The sequence below is a fragment of the Micromesistius poutassou genome, assembly GCF_964030765.1.
Source record: "Micromesistius poutassou genome assembly, contig: SCAFFOLD_134, whole genome shotgun sequence".
In the NCBI taxonomy this organism is placed as follows: Eukaryota; Metazoa; Chordata; class Actinopteri; order Gadiformes; family Gadidae; genus Micromesistius; species Micromesistius poutassou.
The window spans coordinates 54,409-79,680 of record NW_028178960.1 but is presented as its reverse complement, the minus strand read 5'-3'; the positions used below and the strand labels follow the sequence as shown (position 1 = coordinate 79,680).

General features: G+C 49.7%; 3 protein-coding genes across 3 annotated transcripts in view; 1 reads left to right on the top strand and 2 right to left on the bottom strand.

The window, feature by feature from the left end:
* LOC311373239 (CCR4-NOT transcription complex subunit 3-like) overlaps positions 1-3,980 on the bottom strand; it is a 31,692-nt gene extending 27,712 nt beyond the window's left edge. The window contains 4 exon segments of the mRNA XM_084490043.1: positions 95-169; positions 2,005-2,072; positions 2,277-2,339; positions 3,844-3,980. Of these exon segments, the coding sequence (XP_084346169.1) occupies positions 95-169; positions 2,005-2,072; positions 2,277-2,301 (168 nt within the window). The 5' untranslated portion in view covers positions 2,302-2,339; positions 3,844-3,980.
* A 3,182-nt stretch (positions 3,981-7,162) lies between these two features.
* Positions 7,163-15,767, bottom strand: LOC311373236 (coiled-coil domain-containing protein 106-like; the record flags this gene model as incomplete). The annotated part of the gene is made up of 7 exons (XM_084490042.1): positions 7,163-7,318; positions 8,444-8,604; positions 8,719-8,916; positions 9,463-9,612; positions 11,825-12,007; positions 13,466-13,588; positions 15,728-15,767. The coding sequence occupies 7 exons, from the start codon at positions 15,765-15,767 to the stop codon at positions 7,163-7,165; spliced, it is 1,011 nt and encodes a 336-aa protein (XP_084346168.1).
* Positions 15,768-16,383: 616 nt separating this feature from the next.
* tmem238a (transmembrane protein 238a) lies at positions 16,384-20,330 on the top strand. Its single transcript, XM_084490046.1, has 3 exons — positions 16,384-16,459; positions 19,682-19,834; positions 20,113-20,330. The coding sequence occupies exons 2-3, from the start codon at positions 19,687-19,689 to the stop codon at positions 20,277-20,279; spliced, it is 315 nt and encodes a 104-aa protein (XP_084346172.1). The 5' UTR covers positions 16,384-16,459; positions 19,682-19,686; the 3' UTR covers positions 20,280-20,330.
* The last annotated feature ends 4,942 nt before the right edge of the window (positions 20,331-25,272 follow it).

The window sequence follows — 25,272 nt, the reverse complement described above, 5'->3', positions numbered from 1 at the left end:
CGTCATGGTTGGTGAGCACAGCTTGTCTGTCTGTCAGCTTTTGCTGACAACAATGATATTTAATAGGTGAACACACACACACACACACACACACCTGTAGTTTCTTGATCTCCTTCTTGAGGTCTGCTTCATATTTCTCCTTCTGGTTGGCGTTTGCGGCGTTGTGCAGCTGTGGGGAGAGCGTGTGTGAGCAGAGCACCACAGACCACTACAGCATACTGGGAGCTTACACTGGGACCACTGGAACACCCAACATCATCTGGACTACAGCAATGCCCTCATTGGTCACCTCATAGATATATATACTGACTAGATATCATAGATATATATACTGACTAGATATCATAGATATATATATACTGACTAGATATCATAGATATATATATACTGACTAGATATCATAGATATATATACTGACTAGATATCATAGATATATACTGACTAGATATCATAGATATATACTGACTAGATATCATAGATATATATATACTGACTAGATATCATAGATATATATACTGACTAGATATCATAGATATATATATATATATATACTGACTAGATATCATAGATATATATATACACTGACTAGATATCATAGATATATACACTGACTAGATATCATAGATATATATACTGACTAGATATCATAGATATATATATACTGACTAGATATCATAGATATATATATACTGACTAGATATCATAGATATATACACTGACTAGATATCATAGATATATATACTGACTAGATATCATAGATATATATATATATACTGACTAGATATCATAGATATATAGACTGACTAGATATCATAGATATATATATACTGACTAGATATCATAGATATATATATACTGACTAGATATCATAGATATATATATACTGACTAGATATCATAGATATATAGACTGACTAGATATCATAGATATATATATACTGACTAGATATCATAGATATATATACTGACTAGATATCATAGATATATAGACTGACTAGATATCATAGATATATATACTGACTAGATATCATAGATATATACTGACTAGATATCATAGATATATAGACTGACTAGATATCATAGATATATAGACTGACTGTTAGAGTGGTTAGACTGACAGGGCCCACCCCCTGTAGAGTTAGTCTTTGATACATAGACTGACAGGGCCCACCCCCTGTAGAGTTAGTCTTTGATACATAGACTGACAGGGCCCACCCCCTGTAGAGTTAGTCTTTGATACAGACTGACAGGGCCCGCCCCCTGTAGAGTTAGTCTTTGATACATAGACTGACAGGGCCTGCCCCCTGTAGAGTTAGTCTTTGATACATAGACTGACAGGGCCCGCCCCCTGTAGAGTTAGTCTTTGATACATAGACTGACAGGGCCCACCCCCTGTAGAGTTAGTCTTTGATACATAGACTGACAGGGCCTGCCCCCTGTAGAGTTAGTCTTTAATACAGACTGACAGGGCCTGCCCCCTGTAGAGTTAGTCTTTGATACAGACTGACAGGGCCTGCCCCCTGTAGAGTTAGTCTTTAATACATAGACTGACAGGGCCCACCCCCTGTAGAGTTAGTCTTTGATACATAGACTGACAGGGCCCGCCCCCTGTAGAGTTAGTCTTTAATACAGACTGACAGGGCCCACCCCCTGTAGAGTTAGTCTCTACTGAGAGAGACAGGAGCAGTCATGGATCAGAGGAGGGGTTGGGGGGGGGGGGGGGGGGCACACTGGAAAACATTTTTTGTCAGAGAAATCTGACTGGCATCACACACACACACACACACACACACACACACACACACACACACACACACACACACAGCGGTTAAGAGGATGGCGGAGGGCCGTGTGGGGGACAGGAAGTGAGCGGGTGCAGATCAAACACACGCTGACTGACAGCTGTCACCACAACATGATGCTGGCAGAGAGCCAGGCCTCTCATCCACACGGGGGTTGCCCTGAGCAACGGGGCGAGGTTTACCTCCACACGCCCTCCGCGTACCTTCAGCCAGATGTCTTCAAACTGCTCCACGCCCTCAGCCACCTTCTTCAGACACCGGTCGATCTCACCTGTCGGGCCGGAGAGGGAGAGGGAGAGGGAGGGGGGGGGAGGGGGAGAGGGGGAGAGGGAGGGAGGGGGAGAGGGAGAGGGAGAGGGAGAGGGGGAGAGGGAGAGGGAGGGAGGGGGAGGGAGAGGGAGAGAGGGAGCAGGGTTAAAGACACAGAGAGAGAGGAGGAGAGAAAGAGGAGAGGAGGAGGAGACCAACATCTCACCTTGGAGTTTTCGTTTATCGGCCATGACTGATGACTAGGATGATGTCCTCATGCCTTCATTCACTGAAACACACAGAGACCCGGGTTAGTGAGGAGGAGCAGGAGGAGCAACAGGGGGAGGAGGAGCAGCAGGAGGAGGGGAGCAGGAGGAGCAGGTCGCCATGACGGCCAGATGAGGTGTGATAACGCACTTTGACCTCAAGCTGGCCGGACACTCCCACTCGTGATGTCACAAACGGAGGGAGTCTGGGACGGCCGACCACCCGGCTGTGAGGGACAGAGACCCCTCGGACCACTCCTACCTGCTCTAGGCCTGGTTCACCCTCTCATTCATCTGTTAACCACTCCATTCACCCCTTCACCCTGTTAACCATCCACCCCTTCACCCTATATTAACCATCCATCCACCCCTTCACCCTATATTAACCATCCATTCACCCCTTCACCCTGTTAACCATCCATTCACCCCTTCACCCTGTTAACCATCCATTCACCCCTTCACCCTTTGTTAACCATCCATTCACCCCTTCACCCTATATTAACCATCCATTCACCCCTTCACCCTATATTAACCATCCATTCACCCCTTCACCCTATATTAACCATCCATTCACCCCTTCACCCTTTTAACCATTCACCCCTTCACCCTATATTAACCATCCATCCACCCCTTCACCCTATATTAACCATCCATTCACCCCTTCACCCTGTTAACCACTCCTTCACCCTCTGTTAACCATCCATTCACCCCTTCATCAGGCTGCAGCCCTTCAGGGCGGTCCAAGTGGATTTGGAGTCAGGATCTTGTGATGTTACGCGTTTCTAAACTTCATCCAACATAAATACCAAATGTATTTTGTCCCGTCATGATGCTCCTTAACACGGTAGGAGTTCGGGAGGTGGGAGGACCGGGAGGGTCAGAGGACCCGGGGGCTCTAGGGCCGGTGTCCGCTAGAACCTCCGCCGGGACGCGACGCCTTCATGAGAGGGTCGGGCTGCTCCGGGACTCGGACCCGCACACGGCTCGGTTCAGCGGACCGAGTGTTTACTACGACAACCCCGCGGCTGTTGAGGACAACTTTAGAACCAACACAAGGCTGCAACATAGCGGCCAGCGGCGGGTCACACACGCTTGACTTTGCGCCAAAGAGTGACCCCGCGGCCACCCGGTCAGGGTCCCGGGGAGACCCCGTTGAGACCCCCGCGGGGATCTGCTGGGTGGTAGGACCCCAAAGAACCGCCTCGCCTGTCGGAGGAGCCAGGTGGATCAACACACCGTCAATAAGAGAAAGACCCCCCCCCCCCCCCCCCGCCGAGTGTTGATCAACAGAGGAGCCCTTAGTGTGCACACCAGGCGCCGACCCGCGGTCTGCACCTCCGGTCTGCACCACCCGGTGCCCCCGGTCCCTCCGGTCCACCCGGTCCACCCCGGACCGCCTCGCCACCCGGTCGGAGCGGGTCCATGCAGACCCTTCCGCCGGGACCCCGAGCACCGCCGGGACCCCCCCGGTCCCCGCCGGCCGGGGTGTCGGACAGCCCGCTGGGAGGAGGCCCGCGGACCGGTTACCTGGGTCAGCCCGGGTCCGTGTGTCGGTCCTCTGGTGTCGGTCCTCCGGTAGCTGCGGCTGTTTCCGGTCTTTATCCGCTTTACTCCCGATTCTTTTCACTAAACAATCAGCCCTCACATCCAAGATGGCTGCCAGTACCTCCTCCTCCTCCTCCTCCTCCCTGATGGACAGAAGCCCCGCCTCCCGAGCCACGCTGTTGGCTCCCTTCGCCGACCCCCGCTTCACTGTCGGACCAATAGGGAGAGGTCTTGTAACAACGGGCCAATCAGAGCCCCGCTTGGGGGAGCCAGTTCCACTACTACCAGGCTAGACGCGCTGTGATTGGCCGGCGGGGGAAAGGTGAAAGGTGAGATGTTTATGGACAGATGCTGATCGCTTTGTTTTAGATTCCTCCTCTTGATTGGATCCCCGACGGATCAATACTCAACTACTGACGGATCGATACTCACATCTTCACCAAAACTCACTTCACCCGTGAAGGCTATTAGTAGAAGATATATGTTCATATATACGACTGATTAGAATATATCCCAATGACATCTATAATAAGTTAATAACAATGCATGTGTGTGTGCGTATTTATCTGTAGACGTGTCTTAGCCTACATGTGCCTACTCAGGTGCAGCTGATTATATTAGACTGATATACACATTATATCCTGTAAAATGTTATATTAATTGTATTTTCCGTAGGAATCGTTAAAGTCCCACGGAATATGACTTTTAGCCGACTGGCCTTTCCCACGCCACTGTGTGTATTGAATCAATATGCATCCAGGCTACAGGAGATACAGGAGATACGCTGCACACAAACTCATTATCTATAATTATATATAATTAAATACATAGAGGCTTGTTGGCAAAAATAATTTCATTAAAATATTTTATTTTGTGTGTGTGTAATGTTAACAAAGTGAGGCCTTGTGTACGTCTTCCAGTAATGTTGTCGTTTTGTATTCATCTCCGGATTATAGTTATTTAGCGCCCATTATTTATATCCAGACTTTGTGACCTCATTAATGGTTCAGGCCTTGGACACACGATTAGATCTTCAGTTTGTCCCAAGTAGTGGTGGATTTCATGATTCGTTTGCTTGAATCAGTTTGTGTCTGTCAGTTCAAGAAGAATCGTTTGAGTCGTTTGTTCAGTCGGGTGTCCGGTAGCAGTGAATCATGGTTCTCAGCTGAGTCGGTCAGACTCGGCTCCTCCCTCGTTCTCATTCTCAAACGAATCACGATCGTGCAATGGTGTGTTCCTTTTAGCTGAGGAGCGCTTCATGTTCGGGATCGGGATGTTGTTGCCCGGCTGACTCTCGTGACTTCAGTCCTCGAGTCTTCACCGCTAAACACAGTCAGTGAACGAACAGCGACTCGCGAGTCAGCGACTAGTGGGCGGAGCTGGGAGTCGAGTCTCGGAGAACGAACGAGACGAACTGAAACGGGGAATCAGGTCGGTTCGTTCATGTTAAAGAGTCGTTCGTTCAAACTGATTCATTCGCAAACGACACATCACCAGTCCCAAGCGCGCCGATGTAATGCCTTGTTTAGTCCCGTTTGAGAAAAATAAAATCTGAAAGTTCAGTTTGTCTATTGAACAGTCTACATTCATGTGACCATAACTATTGAACAGATGTGTTTCTCCCAAGTGACCAATGTTCAGATGTCGTTGACATTGGCTCTAGGAGGCCGACAGACAGACAGACAGACAGAACCCTGCAGACTCTGCTGCCACTGAACACATGAGCAAGGCAGCAGTCCGCCGCTCCTCATTCTGAAGTAGACGACACGTGGTCAGGGTCAGCGTTAGGGTCAGGGTTAAGGTCAGGGTCAAGGTCAGGGTCAGGGTTAAGGTCAGGGTTAGGGTCAGGGTTAAGGTCAGGGTCAGGGGTTAGGGTCAGGGTCAAGGTCAGGGTCAGGGTTAAGGTCAGGGTTAAGGTCAGGGTCAGGGGTTAGGGTCAGGGTCAAGGTCAGGGTTAAGGTCAGGGTTAAGGTCAGGGTCAGGGGTTAGGGTCAGGGTTAAGGTCAGGGTTAGGGTCAGGGTTAAGGTCAGGGTTAGGGTCAGGGGTTAAGGTCAGGGTCACAAAGGAAACACGTTAGAAAACGTCAGAAGGGGAGAAAAGGGTTTATTGTGTTAATCCAATATCCTCTAACACCAAAACGCTGAAACGTAGTAATATTACATTAATTAATTAAGGAAATGAGTAAATTACAGTTTATCAGTGTTATTACGATCGGAGACCAAATAAACTGATTCCTGAACCAATATCCCTTAACCCCAGAACGTAGGGTACGCTGGGAAAGACCCCAAACAAGGCTGTACATGTCCTCCTCTTAAACCATCATTTCAGATACATTATATTCCAGTACTTTGCATTTCTTTACAAAACAAACAAAAAAAAAACATCAGAACCATCTTAAACATTCATTGGTTGTTTTAAACATGAGGGACAACATAAACAGCAGCCATTCGCTGGCTAGATGTAAACAAACTAAATGGCAGGTTAACAACAAGCAAGACTATTGGCTGGAATCTCTTAGTAAACGAATAATCAATCCTAGACAGGGAACTCTGACCGTCATGTTCCTAGGATAGAAATAAATAATATATAAATAATCATATAAATAAATAATATATAAATGAATGAAGGAAGGAAATTAGTCACATTAGTGTTATTACAATCTTTGACCTAGTAAGCTAATTCCTGAACCAAAATAATAATAATAATAATAATGTAATAACAAATATAGTCTTCATTGAAGGAAACTCAAATCCACTCTAGCCGTGTTCTAAAGATGTTGAACCACTCAGTTAAACCGACAACAAAATGACTCCGGAGTGGCTACCACTTAGCTTCTGCAGCGCTAGCTGGTAGCAGACTAGCTCCTGAAGCGGTAGAGGCTAGCTCCTGAAGCGGTAGAGGCTAGCTCCTGAAGCGGTAGAGGCTAGCTCCTGAAGCGGTAGAGGCTAGCTCCTGAAGCGGTAGAGACTAGTTCCTGAAGCGGTAGAGGCTAGTTCCTGAAGCGGTAGAGGCTAGCTCCTGAAGCGGTAGAGACTAGTTCCTGAAGCGGTAGAGGCTAGTTCCTGCAGCGGGAGGAGGCTAGTTCCTGAAGCGGTAGAGGCTAGTTCCTGAAGCGGTAGAGGCTAGCTCCTGAAGCGGTAGAGACTAGTTCCTGAAGCGGTAGAGGCTAGTTCCTGCAGCGGGAGGAGGCTAGTTCCTGAAGCGGTAGAGGCTAGTTCCTGAAGCGGTAGAGACTAGTTCCTGAAGCGGTAGAGGCTAGTTCCTGCAGCGGGAGGAGGCTAGTTCCTGAAGCGGTAGAGGCTAGTTCCTGAAGCGGTAGGAGATGGGCAGCAGCTCGTGGGACTTCTTCATGCTCTGCACCTTGGCGTGGGTGGACTCGTCCATGGTCTTGTAGCAGCGCCGGGCGTAGTCCAGGAGCTTCTCCTTCGACGCCTCGAACTCCCCCACCTCCGCCAGCTGATAAAGGGACCAACGTTTACACCACCTGGACCAACCTCCACCTGATCTACTTCCTGTACATTCACCTCCACTGAGATCTACTTCCTGTAGATGAACCTTGATAAAGACAAACTGAACCTGGATTAACCTCCACTGAAGCTAACGTTAGACCAGCCTTAGGTTCGACTGACCTTCATGAGGCTAACGTTAGACCAGCCTTAGGTTAGACTGACCTTCATGAGGCTAACGTTAGACCAGCCTTAGGTTAGACTGACCTTCATGAAGCTAACGTTAGACCAGCCTTAGGTTAGACTGACCTTCATGAAGCTAACGTTAGACCAGCCTTAGGTTAGACTGACCTTCATGAGGCTAACGTTAGCCTTAGGTTAGACTGACCTTCATGAGGCTAACGTTAGCCTTAGGTTAGACTGACCTTCATGAGGCTAACGTTAGACCAGCCTTAGGTGACCTTCATGAAACTAACGTTAGACCAGCCTTAGGTTAGACTGACCTTCATGAAGCTAATGTTAGACCAGCCTTAGGTTAGACTGACCTTCATGAAGCTAACGTTAGACCAGCCTTAGGTTAGACTGACCTTCATGAGGCTAACATTAGCCTTAGGTTAGACTGACCTTCATGAGGCTAACATTAGCCTTAGGTTAGACTGACCTTCATGAGGCTAACATTAGCCTTAGGTTAGACTGACCTTCATGAGGCTAACGTTAGACCAGCCTTAGGTTAGACTGACCTTCATGAGGCTAACGTTAGACCAGCCTTAGGTTAGACTGACCTTCATGAAGCTAACGTTAGACCAGCCTTAGGTTAGACTGACCTTCATGAAGCTAACGTTAGACCAGCCTTAGGTTAGACTGACCTTCATGAGGCTAACGTTAGACCAGCCTTAGGTTAGACTGACCTTCATGAGGCTAACGTTAGCCTTAGGTTAGACTGACCTTCATGAGGCTAACGTTAGACCAGCCTTAGGTTAGACTGACCTTCATGAGGCTAACGTTAGCCTTACGTTAGACTGACCTTCATGAAGCTAACGTTAGCCTTAGGTTAGACTGACCTTCATGAAGCTAACGTTAGCCTTAGGTTAGACTGACCTTCATGAAGCTAACGTTAGCCTTAGGTTAGACTGACCTTGTCGGGGGCGACCAGCAGCAGCTCGGCGACGGGCGAGGTGGAGGCCATGGTGTTGCGGTCCACCCCGTGGATCTGGAAGGCCCGGGACATGCTGCGGACCTTCTGGTACGTACTCAGGATCTTCTTGTATCGCAGCAGCACCCCCTCAGCATCCTTCACTAGAGGGGTGGGAGGGAGGGAGATGGGGGGAGGAGACCCAGAGGAGAGAGGTAAGGGAGATAAGGTTCCATCCCGTTTTAGAAGGTTCTTGTAGAAGGTTCTAGCGGCGGTACCTCTCTGGCGCTCCCGGCCGTGGGTGATCCTGAAGACCCGCCTCATCTTCATCCTGGGCTCCCCACAGGCCCGCCCCCCGCGGCCCCCCTTCCTCTTCTCCTCCTCCTCCTCCTCCTCCTCGCTGTCCGCCTCCGCCTCCTCCACGTACTCCTCGTCCGTGTAGAACTTCTCCTCCTCCAGATGGAACTCCCGCTTCACTGAGAAGAGGAGGAGGTGAGCTGGGACTTCCTGCTGGGCTACAATGTAAAGGTCCTTGTGTTCCCTGTTAGCTGGAGGCGGGACTTCCTGCTGGGCTACAATGTAAAGGTCCTTGTGTTCCCTGTTAGCTGGAGGCGGGACTTCCTGCTGGGCTACAATGTAAAGGTCCTTGTGTTCCCTGTTAGCTGGAGGCGGGACTTCCTGCTGGGCTACAATGTAAAGGTCCTTGTGTTCCCTGTTAGCTGGAGGCGGGACTTCCTGCTGGGCTACAATGTAAAGGTCCTTGTGTTCCCTGTTAGCTGGAGGCGGGACTTCCTGCGTCTCATCCAGTAGTAATAACATGGGGGCACCCTGATATTAACATGGGGCCCCTGATATTAACATGGGGGCACCCTGATATTAACCCACTGATAATAACATGGGGCCCCTGATATTAACATGGGGCCCTGATATTAACATGGGGCCCCTGATATTAACATGGGGCCCTGATATTAACATGGGCCCCTGATATTAACCAGTGGTGTTGAGGTGCTCAGGGGTCTCACCAGGCACAGCGGGGGGCCTGCGGGGTCGGGGCCCCTGGCTCTGGAGCCGCCGGAGGGCCATGCCGGAGCGGGTGGTCATGGGGGAGGGGGGGGTGGGGGAGGACGCGGGCTGGGCCTTCACCCCCCGCTGGAGGTCACCTGCCCAGTCTGCTGGGGGGGGGGGGGGGGTCACAGCAGGGAGAGAGGAGAGAGCAGGGGGGAGAGAGGAGAGAGTGGGGGGGGGGGGGGGAGAGAGGAGAGATTAGGGGGGAGGGGGGGGAGAGAGGAGAGAGTAGGGGGGAGAGAGGAGACATTGGGGGGGGAGAGAGGAGAGAGCAGGGGGGAGAGAGGAGAGAGTGGGGGGGAGGGGGGGAGAGAGGAGAGAGTGGGGGGGGGGGGAGAGAGGAGAGATTAGGGGGGAGGGGGGGAGAGAGCAGGGGGGAGAGAGGAGAGATTAGGGGGGAGGGGGGGGAGAGAGGAGAGAGTAGGGGGGAGAGAGGAGACATTAGGGGGGGGAGAGAGGAGAGAGCAGGGGGGAGAGAGGAGAGATTAGGGGGAGAGAGGTCAGAGGAGGGGGGAGAGAGGAAACAGTAGGTCATGATCCCTGGTCATCCTGTCCTGAACAGATCTCTCCTCCCTCCTCCTCCTCCTCATCCACGTTCTCCTCTCTGCTTCTCCTCCTCTACATTCTCCTCCCTCCTCCTCCTCCTCCTCCTCCTCCTCTCCTCCTTCTCTCCTCCTAGGGTGCTTTGTGTTTCTGTGATCTAGGACTGAACTAATAAAGTTGAGGTGACCGAAGCGGCCATGCGTTGCCTGTACGAGACCCACTCTGCCCTCCTCCTCCTCCTCCTCCTCCTCCTCCTCCTCCTCCTCCTCCTGACCCAGCTCCTCCCCAGACCTCCCTGTTAGCCTCCCCTTCTGCCGCTGCCCTTGGCCAAGGCAGCAGCCCTGGAGTTGGTCCCTGTGCTCCTACTGCTCCCAGTGAGGCTAGTGACCTGGCCAGTACAGTACCCAGTAAGACACACATGACCTCCTTAAGGAGCAGGTAGGGGTTAGACAGTATAGAGACAGGTCATTAAGGAGCAGGTAGGGGTTAGACAGTACAGAGACAGGTCATTAAGGAGCAGGTAGGGGTTAGACAGTACAGAGACAGGTCATTAAGGAGCAGGTAGGGGTTAGACAGTACAGAGACAGGTCATTAAGGAGCAGGTAGGGGTTAGACAGTACAGAGACAGGTCATTAAGGAGCAGGTAGGGGTTAGACAGTACAGAGACAGGTCATTAAGGAGCAGGTAGGGGTTAGACAGTACAGAGACAGGTCATTAAGGAGCAGGTAGGGGTTAGACAGTACAGAGACAGGTCATTAAGGAGCAGGTAGGGGTTAGACAGTACAGAGACAGGTCATTAAGGAGCAGGTAGGGGTTAGACGGTACAGAGACAGGTCATTGAGGAGCAGGTAGGGGTTAGACAGTACAGAGACAGGTCGTTAAGGAGCAGGTAGGGGTTAGACAGTACAGAGACAGGTCATTAAGGAGCAGGTAGGGGTTAGACAGTACAGAGACAGGTCATTAAGGAGCAGGTAGGGGTTAGACAGTACAGAGACAGGTCATTAAGGAGCAGGTAGGGGTCAGACAGTACAGAGACAGGTCAATAAGGAGCAGGTAGGGGTTAGACAGTACAGAGACAGGTCATTAAGGAGCAGGTAGGGGTTAGACAGTACAGAGACAGGTCATTAAGGAGCAGGTAGGGGTTAGACAGTACAGAGACAGGTCATTAAGGAGCAGGTAGGGGTTAGACAGTACAGAGACAGGTCATTAAGGAGCAGGTAGGGGTTAGACAGTACAGAGACGGGTCATTAAGGAGCAGGTAGGGGTTAGACAGTACAGAGACAGGTCATTAAGGAGCAGGTAGGGGTTAGACAGTACAGAGACAGGTCATTAAGGAGCAGGTAGGGGTCAGACAGTACAGAGACAGGTCGTTAAGGAGAAGGTAGGGGTTAGACAGTACAGCGATAGCGGTAGCCTAGTGGTGGTAGCCTAGCGGTGGTAGCCTAGCCTGGGATTGCCTAGCGGTGGTAGCCTAGCGGTGGTAGCATAGTGGTGGTAGCCTAGTGGTGGTAACCTAGCGTGGGATTGCCTAGTGGTGGTAGCCTAGCGGTGGTAGCCTAGCGGTGGTAGCATAGTGGTGGTAGCATAGTGGTGGTAGCCTAGCGGTGGTAGCCTAGCGGTGGTAGCATAGTGGTGGTAGCATAGTGGTGGTAGCATAGTGGTGGTAGCCTAGCGGTGGTAGCATAGCGGTGGTAGCCTAGCGGTGGTAGCATAGTGGTGGTAGCCTAGCGGTGGTAGCCTAGCGGTGGTAGCATAGTGCAGCTATAAGCAGCAGACCTTCGTAGGAGCGCATGCTGACGATGAAGCGGTCCAGCTGGCAGCGCAGGAAGTTCCTCTCCTCCTCCAGCTCTGTGATGCGGCGCTGCTGCCAGGCGTTCTTCTCCAGGGACACGTACAGGTGAGTGCGCAGGTTGGAGATGAGCATGAAGGAGCTATAGGGGGGCGGAGCCTCCGAGACCTCTGGACGGGGGAACATCAACGATGACAAATCACCATAACAGGTTAACCTAGTGATGGTTAGTGTATCTCCCTGTTCCAGCGGTGTGTCTCCATGAGAGGAGCAGGGTCCGTGTTATCTGGAAGGACTGCCGTCATAGCTGGTAACCCCCAGTCACTGCTGGTTCTAGAGTCAGACTCTAACCCTGTCACTGCTGGTTCTAGAGTCAGACTCTAACCCTGTCACTGCTGGTTCTAGAGTCAGACTCTAACCCTGTCACTGCTGGTTCTAGAGTCAGACTCTAACCCTGTCACTGCTGGTTCTAGAGTCAGACTCTAACCCTGTCACTGCTGGTTCTAGAGTCAGACTCTAACCCTGTCACTGCTGGTTCTAGAGTCAGACTCTAACCCTGTCACTGCTGGTTCTAGAGTCAGACTCTAACCCTGTCACTGCTGGTTCTAGAGTCAGACTCTAACCCTGTCACTGCTGGTTCTAGAGTCAGACTCTAACCCTGTCACTGCTGGTTCTAGAGTCAGACTCTAACCCTGTCACTGCTGGTTCTAGAGTCAGAATCTAACCCTGTCACTGCTGGTTCTAGAGTCAGACTCTAACCCTGTCACTGCTGGTTCTAGAGTCAGACTCTAACCCCCTGTCACTGCTGGTTCTAGAGTCAGACTCTAACCCTGTCACTGCTGGTTCTAGAGTCAGACTCTAACCCTGTCACTGCTGGTTCTAGAGTCAGACTCTAACCCCCGATCACTGCTGGTTCTAGAGTCAGACTCTAACCCTGTCACTGCTGGTTCTAGAGTCAGACTCTAACCCTGTCACTGCTGGTTCTAGAGTCAGACTCTAACCCTGTCACTGCTGGTTCTAGAGTCAGACTCTAACCCTGTCACTGCTGGTTCTAGAGTCAGACTCTAACCCTGTCACTGCTGGTTCTAGAGTCAGACTCTAACCCCCTGTCACTGCTGGTTCTAGAGTCAGACTCTAACCCTGTCACTGCTGGTTCTAGAGTCAGACTCTAACCCTGTCACTGCTGGTTCTAGAGTCAGACTCTAACCCTGTCACTGCTGGTTCTAGAGTCAGACTCTAACCCTGTCACTGCTGGTTCTAGAGTCAGACTCTAACCCTGTCACTGCTGGTTCTAGAGTCAGACTCTAACCCTGTCACTGCTGGTTCTAGAGTCACTGCTGGTTAGTCTTCAGTCCTGCTTCACTACTGTTATTCTGATTTCTATTCTCACCACTATAACCTCATCTTAATGAGTCACATAACATAATGCATGTTATATAATACATAACATTATAATGTGAAACTACAGCTTTATGCTACACCATAAAGCTATAGTAACTAAAGCTGTACTGTCAGCTCCTCATGCGCTCAGAGTAATTCTTTATTCTTTATTTCAGGTCCATATCACACAGTAACTAAAGCTGTAGTTACTGTTGAGTTGAGTTTAGTCAGCGGTGCCGTCGGCTCACCGTCGATGAGGGGGGGCGGGGCGTGGTAGCCAGGAGCCCGCTGCATGTTCTCCTCGAAGCTGAAGGGAACCTCATAGGCGTCCAGGTACAGACTCCCTCCTCCACCTCCTCCACCTCCTCCACCTGAGGAGGGGAAAGTCAGCTCCACTATGGAGGAGTTGTACTACCGACCACAAACATCCTGATCAAACATACTGATCAACACGAGTATTACCTCTGGTGGTATAAAGAGAGGTTCTTAAGGAGCAGGTAGGGGTTAGACAGTACAGAGACAGGTCATTAAGGAGCAGGTAGGGGTTAGACAGTACAGAGACAGGTCATTAAGGAGCAGGTAGGGGTTAGACAGTACAGAGACAGGTCATTAAGGAGCAGGTAGGGGTTAGACAGTACAGAGACAGGTCATTAAGGAGCAGGTAGGGGTTAGACAGTACAGAGACAGGTCATTAAGGAGCAGGTAGGGGTTAGACAGTACAGAGACAGGTCATTAAGGAGCAGGTAGGGGTTAGACAGTACAGAGACAGGTCATTAAGGAGCAGGTAGGGGTTAGACAGTACAGAGACAGGTCATTAAGGAGCAGGTAGGGGTTAGACAGTACAGAGACAGGTCATTAAGGAGCAGGTAGGGGTTAGACAGTACAGAGACAGGTCGTTAAGGAGCAGGTAGGGGTTAGACAGTACAGAGACAGGTCATTAAGGAGCAGGTAGGGCTTAGACAGTACAGAGACAGGTCATTAAGGAGCAGGTAGGGGTTAGACAGTACAGAGACAGGTCATTAAGGAGCAGGTAGGGGTTAGACGGTAAAGAGACGGGTCATTGAGGAGCAGGTAGGGGTTAGACAGGTCGTTAAGGAGCAGGTAGGGGTTAGACAGTACAGAGACAGGTCATTAAGGAGCAGGTAGGGGTTAGACGGTACAGAGACAGGTCATTAAGGAGCAGGTCGGGGTTAGACAGTACAGAGACAGGTCATTAAGGAGCAGGTAGGGGTTAGACAGTACAGAGACAGGTCATTAAGGAGCAGGTAGGGGTTAGACAGTACAGAGACAGGTCATTAAGGAGCAGGTAGGGGTTAGACAGTACAGAGACAGGTCGTTAAGGAGCAGGTAGGGGTTAGACAGTACAGAGACAGGTCATTAAGGAGCAGGTAGGGGTTAGACAGTACAGAGACAGGTTGTTAAGGAGCAGGTAGGGGTTAGACAGTACAGAGACAGGTCATTAAGGAGCAGGTAGGGGTTAGACAGTACAGAGACAGGTCATTAAGGAGCAGGTAGGGGTTAGACAGTACAGAGACAGGTCATTAAGGAGCAGGTAGGGGTTAGACAGTACAGAGACAGGTCATTAAGGAGCAGGTAGGGGTTAGACAGTACAGAGACAGGTCATTAAGGAGCAGGTAGGGGTTAGACAGTACAGAGACAGGTCATTAAGGAGCAGGTAGGGGTTAGACAGTACAGAGACAGGTCATTAAGGAGCAGGTAGGGGTTAGACAGTACAGAGACAGGTCATTAAGGAGCAGGTAGGGGTTAGACAGTACAGAGACAGGTCATTAAGGAGCAGGTAGGGGTTAGACAGTACAGAGACAGGTCATTAAGGAGCAGGTAGGGGTTAGACAGTACAGAGACAGGTCATTAAGGAGCAGGTAGGGGTTAGACAGTACAGAGACCGGTCGTTAAGGAGCAGGTAGGGGTTAGACAGTACAGAGACAGGTCATTAAGGAGCAGTAGGGGTTAGACAGTACAGAGACAGGTCATTAAGGAGCAGTAGGGGTTAGACAGTACAGAGACGGGTCATTAAGGAGCAGGTAGGGGTTAGACAGTACAGAGACAGGTCACTAAGGAGCAGGTAGGGGTTAGACAGTACAGAGACAGGTCATTAAGGAGCAGGTAGGGGTTAGACAGTACAGAGACAGTATATAAATAGGAACTGTTACTCAGTATGTCATTAATAAACAGGATTAGATGTTATAATCCATTGTGCCAAAATCCAAGAAAAACACATATTCAGAAGCCCGTGCCCAAACGAACCTTACAAGCACACTGGCCGCTAAACTTAAGCAGATTAATAAGGTACATTTACATTGGCGCAGATTTTTTTATTCTAGGAAATTAAATTACTGGTGTAAAGGATATTGAAACATTTCGTGCTGTAACTAGTTTTAAAGGCTGTAGTCCTACCGATAACTGCCCAGCCATGGCACTGACTCTAGGCCTACTATAAACTTTATATCAATAATATTAATATTAATGTGTGAATCAGCACTTCATTTTACCTGTGCTCTCCGTTTCGTTCCTGCTCGGGGTCGGATCCATCTCTGCGCCAATTTCGCTTAAACTCTCAGAAACGAGCGATCAACTTGTTAATAGTGACGAAGGGGACGATAAATTACTTTGTCCAGGTTGTTCCTCCTTTCTATAAATAAACAAATCGGTTCACCGTGTTGAGTTATAGTGCAGTAATACCGGCTGCAGGTTTGAGTTCAGTCACAAGGCGAAACTAATTACCTGATTATAAGTGGCTGGCGAGGAGCGGTCTGCGCCTGCGCACACGTCCTAATGTCAGTTTTTATTTATTTATGAATTATTCTATTTTTGCCGTCAACTTCCTAATCTTGCCCGCAGTAATATGTAGAAGTGCATAAAAGCTGCGTGTACTGGGAATATGTGGGGTCCCAGTCAAACAGGTCTACTGTAATACGAAACTTGGGCGGGGTTCAGGTGTGTGTGTGTGTGTGTGTGTGTGTGTGTGTGTGTGTGTGTGTGTGTGTGTGTGTGTGTGTGTGTGTGTGTGCGTGGTGTGCGTGTGCGTGTGCGTGTGCGTGTGCGTGTGTGTGTGCGTGTGCGTGTGCGTGTGCGTGTGCGTGTGTGTGTGTGTGTGTGTGTGTGTGTGTGTGCGCGCAGCCAGGTACGGAAGGACGTCGTCGCTGTGACCGGGCGTGCAGCAGCAGACCGGATCCTCTGAGCAGAGCTAGTCTCAGTCTCCGGCACCGCAGACAAACCCAACAGTAAGTCGACCTCAGGTTGTATAACTTGGTAATAAGAAGTTTCATCCGATGCCTAACTTTGTTCTAACACAGATCTGGGGTCTGCTGTTCCGACCTGCAGAGTCTCCGCCCTGGCCCTGGCCGTTGTGGCGAACTATATTTAAGGAGTAAAGTTATGGACTAATGACGCACGTATTCAAACTTTTTAAAAGCAAAAAGTCATCCGGTATCGTAACGCGATATCGTTCCGTTGTCCTCGGTTCTCCTTCTTTGTTTCGTTGTGTTTCTCTCATAATGGTGGGGAAGCTACTAGGGTTCGGTATGATTAACCTACCTAGTTACAATGGGCATCGTCCTCCACATGACCCGACAACGCAAGCCTAACACAATCAGCAAACACTGATCTGCAGTCTCTTAAAAGTGTGTCGGGCCGTTTTTAGATCTTAGCCTCTGCAAAGTTAGTGTATAGTGACGTCTCTAGTGTATAGTGACGTCTCTAGTGTATAATGACGTCTCTAGTGACGTCTCTAGTGTATAGTGACGTCTCTAGTGACGTCTCTAGTGTATAGTGACGTCTCTAGTGTATAGTGACGTCTCTAGTATATAGTGACGTCTCTAGTGTATAGTGATGTCTCTAGTGACGTCTCTAGTCTATAGTGACGTCTATAGGGATGTCTATAGTGTATAGTGATGTCTCTAGTGACGTCTCTAGTGTATAGTGACGTCTCTAGTGTATAGTGACGTCTCTAGTGACGTCCCTAGTATATAGTGACATCTCTAGTGACGTCCCTAGTATATAGTGACGTCTCTAGTGACGTCTCTAGTGTATAGTGACATCTCTAGTGACGTCTCTAGTGTATAGTGACGTCTCTAGTGACGTCTCTAGTGTATAGTGACGTTTCTAGTATATAGTGACGTCTCTAGTGTATAGTGATGTCTCTAGTGACGTCTCTAGTGTATAGTGACGTCTCTAGTCTATAGTGACGTCTATAGGGATATCTATAGTGTATAGTGATGTCTCTAGTGACGTCTCTAGTGTATAGTGACGTCTCTAGTGTATAGTGACGTCTCTAGTGACGTCCCTAGTATATAGTGACATCTCTAGTGACGTCCCTAGTATATAGTGACGTCTCTAGTGTATAGTGACATCTCTAGTGACGTCTCTAGTGTATAGTGACGTCTCTAGTGTATAGTGACGTCTCTAGTATATAGTGACGTCTCTAGTGTATAGTGACATCTCTAGTATATAGTGACGTCTCTAGTGACGTCTCTAGTGTATAGTGACGTCTCTAGTGTATAGTGACGTCTCTAGTGACGTCTCTAGTGTATAGTGATGTCTCTAGTGTATAGTGACGTCTCTAGTGTATAGTGACGTCTCTAGTATATAGTGACGTCTCTAGTGGATAGTGACGTCTCTAGTGTATAGTGACGTCTCTAGTGTATAGTGACGTCTCTAGTATATAGTGACGTGTATAGTGATGTCTCTAGTGTATAGTGACGTCTCTAGTGTATAGTGACGTCTCTAGTGTATAGTGACGTCTCTAGTATATAGTGACGTCTCTAGTGTATAGTGACGTCTCTAGTATATAGTGACGTCTCTAGTGTATAGTGACGTCTCTAGTGACGTTTCTAGTGTATAGTGACGTCTCTAGTATATAGTGACGTCTCTAGTGTATAGTGACGTCTCTAGTGACGTCTCTAGTATATAGTGACGTCTCTAGTATATAGTGACGTCTCTAGTGTATAGTGACGTCTCTAGTGTATAGTGACGTCTCTAGTGTATAGTGACGTCTCTAGTGTATAGTGACATCTCTAGTGACGTCTCTAGTGTATAGTGACGTCTCTAGTGTATAGTGACGTCTAGTGTATAGTGACGTCTCTAGTGACGTCTCTAGTGTATAGTGACGTCTCTAGTATATAGTGACGTCTCTAGTGTATAGTGACGTCTCTAGTGTATAGTGACGTCTCTAGTGTATAGTGACATCTCTAGTGACGTCTCTAGTGTATAGTGACGTCTCTAGTGTATAGTGACGTCTAGTGTATAGTGACGTCTCTAGTGACGTCTCTAGTGTATAGTGACGTCTCTAGTATATAGTGACGTCTCTAGTGTATAGTGACGTCTCTAGTGACGTTTCTAGTGTATAGTGACGTCTCTAGTATATAGTGACGTCTCTAGTGTATAGTGACGTCTCTAGTGACATCTCTAGTGTATAGTGACGTCTAGTATATAGTGACGTCTCTAGTGTATAGTGATGTCTCTAGTGACGTCTCTAGTATATAGTGACGTCTCTAGTGTATAGTGACGTCTCTAGTGACGTCTCTAGTGTATAGTGACGTCTCTAGTATATAGTGACGTCTCTAGTATATAGTGACGTCTCTAGTGTATAGTGACGTCTCTAGTGACGTCTCTAGTGTATAGTGACGTCTCTAGTATATAGTGACGTCTCTAGTGTATAGTGACGTCTCTAGTATATAGTGACGTCTCTAGTGTATAGTGACGTCTCTAGTGACGTCTCTAGTGTATAGTGACGTCTCTAGTATATAGTGACGTCTCTAGTGTATAGTGACGTCTCTAGTGACGTCTCTAGTGTATAGTGACGTCTCTAGTATATAGTGACGTCTCTAGTGTATAGTGACGTCTCTAGTGTATAGTGACGTGAGACCCTGTCCTCCGAGTGAGCCCGTCCTCAGTCTGTCCTCAGAGCCTGTCCTCTGTCTGTCCTGTGTCTGTCCTCTGTCCTGTGTCTGTCCTCAGTCTGTCCTCTGTCCTGTGTCTGTCCTCAGTCTGTCCTGTGTCTGTCCTCAGCCTGTCCTGTGTCTGTCCTGTGTCTGTCCTCAGCCTGTCCTGTGTCTGTCCTGTGTCTGTCCTCAGCCTGTCCTGTGTCTGTCCTGTGTCTGTCCTCAGCCTGTCCTGTGTCTGTCCTCAGCCTGTCCTGTGTCTGTCCTGTGTCTGTCCTGTGTGTGTCCTCAGCCTGTCCTGTGTCTGTCCTGTGTCTGTCCTGTGTCTGTCCTCAGCCTGTCCTGTGTCTGTCCTGTGTCTGTCCTCAGCCTGTCCTGTGTCTGTCCTGTGTCTGTCCTCAGCCTGTCCTGTGTGTGTCCTCAGCCTGTCCTGTGTCTGTCCTGTGTCTGTCCTCAGCCTGTCCTGTGTCTGTCCTCAGCCTGTCCTGTGTCTGTCCTCAGCCTGTCCTGTGTCTGTCCTGTCTGTCCTCAGCCTGTCCTGTGTCTGTCCTCTGTCTGGTCCAGGTCCCATGCAGCTGAAGGGCCTGTCTCACTGTAAGGGGGCGCTGGCCTTCGCCCTCCTCATGGACCTCCTGGGCGGAGCCTCGCTGCTCCTCGGAGTCTTCGCCCCAATGGAGCTCAATGGCCAGGACTTTGGAGACCTGCTGGTGTACACAGGTACAGTACTGACCCTCCACCCTAACACCAGCAGGTACAGTACTGACCCTCCACCCTAACACCAGCAGGTACAGTACTGACGGAGAAGCTCTCCACCCTAACACCAGCAGGTACAGTACTGACGGAGAAGCTCTCCACCCTAACACCAGCAGGTACAGTACTGACGGAGAAGCTCTCACAACACATCAACAAGCCTGCAACCCAGGGGCTGTGTGTGTATCTGGTGTGTAGTGTGTGTGTGTGTGTGTGTAATGTGTGTGTAATGTGTGTGTGTGTAGGGGCCCTGCTGGTGGTGCTGTCCCTGGGGGGCTGGGTCCTGTGGTACTCGGGGAACATCGAGGGTCTTCCCTCCAGGAAGGAGCTGGGCCACATCGGCTCAGCGGTGGACCGGCTGGCCCGCAGCCTCAGCCGCCGCATCCACACCTTCAGGAGCCGCCACCCCTGACCCCGGGCCCCTGACCCCTGACCCCGGGCCCCTGACCCCGGGCCCCTGACCCCGGACCCCTGACCCCTGACCCCGGGCCCCTGACCCCTGACCCCGGGCCCCTGACCCCTGACCCCGGGCCCCTGACCCCGGGCCCCTGACCCCGGACCCCTGACCCCTGACCCCGGGCCCCTGACCCCTGACCCCGGGCCCCTGACCCCTGACCCCGGGCCCCTGACCCCTGACCCCGGGCCCCTGACCCCTGACCCCTGACCCCGGGCCCCTGACCCCGGGCCCCTGACCCCTGACCCCGGGCCCCTGACCCCTGACCCCTGACCCCGGGCCCCTGACCCTGGGGCCCTGACCCCGGGCCCTTGACCCCGGGCCCCTGACCCCTGACCCCGGGCCCCTGACCCCTGACCCCGGGCCCTTGACCCCGGACCCCTGACCCCGGGCCCTTGACCCCTGACCCCTGACCCCGGGCCCCACCTGGGTGAGGAGATGCTAATTACAACTGTATGCAAAATCGGGAGCTGAGAACTTCTCCAAGACGAGAAATGCTTCATTCAGTGGAGACGCGTTACTTAGTGTCCACCCTGTGACATCCTGCGGTGGATCACATCTCTGTCCTGTGGTGGATCACATCTCTGTCCTGTGGTGGATCACATCTCTGTCTTGCGGTGGATCACATCTCTGTCCTGTGGTGGATCACATCTCTGTCTTGCGGTGGATCACATCTCTGTCCTGTGGTGGATCACATCTCTGTCCTGTGGTGGATCACATCTCTGTCCTGTGGTGGATCACATCTCTGTCCTGTGGTGGATCACATCTCTGTCCTGTGGTGGATCACATCTCTGTCCTGTGGTGGATCACATCTCTGTCCTGTGGTGGATCACATCTCTGTCCTGTGGTGGATCACATCTCTGTCCTGTGGTGGATCACATCTCTGTCCTGTGGTGGATCACATCTCTGTCCTGTGGTGGATCACATCTCTGTCCTGTGGTGGATCACATCTCTGTCCTGCGGTCCTGTGGTGGGATCATCTCTCTCTTCTCCTCGTAGGCCTCGTCAGTCGTCAGGTCCAGAGACCAGCTGAGCGATGGTTCCGATACGACATTCCCCTCCGCTGGTCCTGTTGCTGTGAACTCAGACGACTGAAGCTCATGTCCTGTGCATTTCTGACCCGTTTTAAAGCAGGCGTAGTTTGTTGTAGACTGAATATTGTGTTGTGTTTGGCACCATGCATCTTTAATAAATGTTGAAATCTGATTCTGATTCTTCACAACACAACCACTCACTGGGGAACACACTCCTCCGCCAGTCCGCATACGGCAACAATCCCCTCCTCCATGTCGCGCTTCAATCTGGACTTCAGAGTCAAAGCCAAAGTTCCTTCTCACCATGGGTGAGATAACTCCCACTACGAGTCTTCACTTGTGGAAATACCCGAGAGTCGGAGACCCGACACAGTCCTATCACAGAATATCTCCGTCAGTTCGGCTGTGGCGCAATGTATCAATAAAGATCATAAACACGTCGGAAGAAAATAACATTTATTTTGACAGATGTGCCCGAATTTACTACTTTACAACCTCGTTGATTAGCAACATTTAGAAAAACATGTACCTTTAATTCAGCCTTTGGTGAAATCGAAGCGTAGAGTGTACTTCAACCTGCACTGAATGCATGCGCGCTCCCGCGGCCGTGGATACAATTATTATAGTCTCTCTCTCTCTCTCTCTCTCTCTCTCTCTCTCTCTCTCTCTCTCTCTCTCTCTCTCTCTCTCTCTCTCTCTCTCTCTCTCTCTCTCTCTCTCTCTCTCTCTCTCTCTCTCTCTCTCTCTCTCTCTCTCTCTCTCTCTCTCTGATTGTGTGTAACTTGCTCCATTTGACTGGTGGGAGCTTCTGTGTAGTGAGGCTTCATTCATAGCAGAGTACCTGGTCGCTTAGCTCACTACATTTTCAAAGTAGCTTGCCCAACACTGCCTACTGTTTTACACAAACCGTGTTACACAAACACTGTTTAATACGGCAGAAACATTTAGGAGGTCTCAATATATCGTGTGAAAAATGCAGTATGCCAAAAATACCAAGATATTGTACTACATCCAGTCGCACTTCGCATTGTATGCATACTGTGTGCAACAGTACATAATTTGTAACGGTAGCTGCAGTACGTACTGCAAGTAAAACGTGAAAAGTATGCGATTTGGAACACAGCCAGACTCCAAGTGGAACCATCATGACTCGTTTCCGCCACCAGGCGGAGCGCTCGTTCCGCCTGTACTACACAACCACACCAACACCACGGCGTTGCTGAGTACTGCATTCTGATTGGGCAATACACATTCCAAGAGTGAACGTTCATTTACAACACCACGCGTGCTGTGTAGTGTACATGCACAACACACTACATCTCGATTAGGGCGACCAGATTTCCTGAAACTAAAACCGGGACACTTTGCGTGTGACCGTAGTGCGCGTGCATGAGAGGTGAGGGGGGTCTTAGACGCCGAGGCTCAATTTGAACACACGGACCAGTGGCGGCTGGTGGTTCCATTTGTGGGTGGGGCGCACTCAGGGACGGGGGGATCTGGAGGTCCTTTGATTTGGTAGATGTGATCTAATGTATTCTGGTGCATTCTGGGGACGGCCACTACCTAAAGATTAATTCCGATTCATAGCCTACATGCTGACTTGCAGAGCCTGGACAAGCTTACACTGCACATACAGACCTACTTTATGGCATTCCACCCACCACTGCTATTTGTCCTATGTGTGTAATTCTGATATTGAGGCAAATCATGATCCCTGTCCTATAGGACTACTGCTCACAACAAAGACTAATGGGGGAAAAAATCATCTATGTTTTTGGTAGGCCTATTTACACATTTTCGTGTGGGACCATATTTCTATTTTTTTATGAATTAGCCTGAAGCTTCAGAGAAGTTTTAAACAAAGGATAGTTTGTGTGAATTTGCTCCAAATCCATTAGTTTGCTGACAGCCTGCTGCGGTGGAATTGCGGACAGGTGTCATCAAAATTGGTCAGTAACGCCTTTAAGGTGGAACGGTCATGAGGTTCCTCTCGTCAGTCCAAGTTTTGATGATGGAAAGATCAGCTCAACGGGAGCATTAGTGCCAGGCAGACACGCGGCAAACGGACAAATTATACATATATTCTTGTACGGAATCTCCCTGCTTCTGAAATGCGCGATCATCTCCGCCCAGCGCGCGTCCGCTGGGTGGACGCGCGCAGCATTCCACTGTGCGACCCTCCCTGTTGTCTGCCCTCATACATTGTTGAACTCATACGCTGGATGCTTTAATCTTTCTATGTGTTTTTTAGTTGATGATCGGGCTATAATAAGACCACGTTGGCTATGTAATCGCGGACAAAAGGGGACATTTCATAGTGGATGGTGGACATTGTAGCGTCCCGACAGGCTTTTGCTGGGTCTCGGGACACGCAACTCAAAATCGGGACTGTCCCGGTAAAACCAGTACGTCTGGTCACCCTACCTCGATACAAACACCACCCACACCTCCACACAACACACTACACCTCGATACAAACACCACCCACACCTCCACACAACACACTACACCTCGATACAAACACCACCCACACCTCCACACAACACACTACACCTCGATACAAACACCACCCACACCTCCACACAACACACTACACCTCGATACAAACACCACCCACACCTCCACACAACACACTACACCTCGATACAAACACCACCCACACCTCCACACAACACACTACACCTCGATACAAACACCACCCACACCTCCACACAACACACTACACCTCGATACAAACACCACCCACACCTCCACACAACACACTACACCTCGATACAAACACCACCCACACCTCCACACAACACACTACACCTCGATACAAACACCACCCACACCTCCACACAACACACTACACCTCGATACAAACACCACCCACACCTCCACACAACACACTACACCTCGATACAAACACCACCCACACCTCCACACAACACACTACACCTCGATACAAACACCACCCACACCTCCACACAACACACTACACCTCGATACAAACACCACCCACACCTCCACACAACACACTACACCTCGATACAAACACCACCCACACCTCCACACAACACACTACACCTCGATACAAACACCACCCACACCTCCACACAACACACTACACCTCGATACAAACACCACCCACACCTCCACACAACACACTACACCTCGATACAAACACCACCCACACCTCCACACAACACACTACACCTCGATACAAACACCACCCACACCTCCACACAACACACTACACCTCGATACAAACACCACCCACGTCATCAGCTTCATCAGCGTCATCAGCTTTTTGAAAGTGGGGGGGACATATTTTGACCGGGGGTCTGGGGGTCCTCCCCCAGAAAAAAATTGAAAGAAGTAGATGCAATTTCCCGCATTCTGGTGCATTTTACCATGTTTTTAGATTTAAAATGATCTCCCTCTTTCATTGATTTTCCTTGGAGCTGGCATGGTCTGCAATTACTGACTACTATTATGTTATTTATATATATATATATATTTATTATTATTATTATTATTATTATTATTATTATTATTATATATATATATATATATATTTTAACAGCCATTGAAAACGTTTACATGACTTGATATATAGGCTAGGTTTTTTATACAACAATTTGATCTTTGTGACTTTGAATATTGCTAATGCCAGAGAATGTCTCATAAGGGTCCTAACATTCTTATCAGAAAAGCTTGCTGTGTTTGGCCATGGAAGAACGCAATTTAGCTGTTTGGCCACTCAATGGAAAACTTGGGCAACTTTATTTTACTTTACTTTCCTCTTCTTCGGAAAAAAAAAGTCATTATGTCCATCTCGTGTCGCTGTCGTTGATCCGACTCTCAACAACAGCTTGCTTCAGTCGGCTTCTGTGCGTGTTTTTAATGCGTGCGTGATGCTGCGTTGTGTGTTA

What these genes read in the sequence shown, in the direction of transcription:
- tmem238a (XM_084490046.1), top strand. Translation starts at nt 19,687, where the DNA reads ATGCAGCTGAAGGGCCTGTCTCACTGTAAGGGGGCGCTGGCCTTCGCC. An exon ending in AGACCTGCTGGTGTACACAG is followed by an intron (nt 19,835 to 20,112) that starts GTACAGTACTGA and finishes GTGTGTGTGTAG; the next exon opens with GGGCCCTGCTGGTGGTGCTG.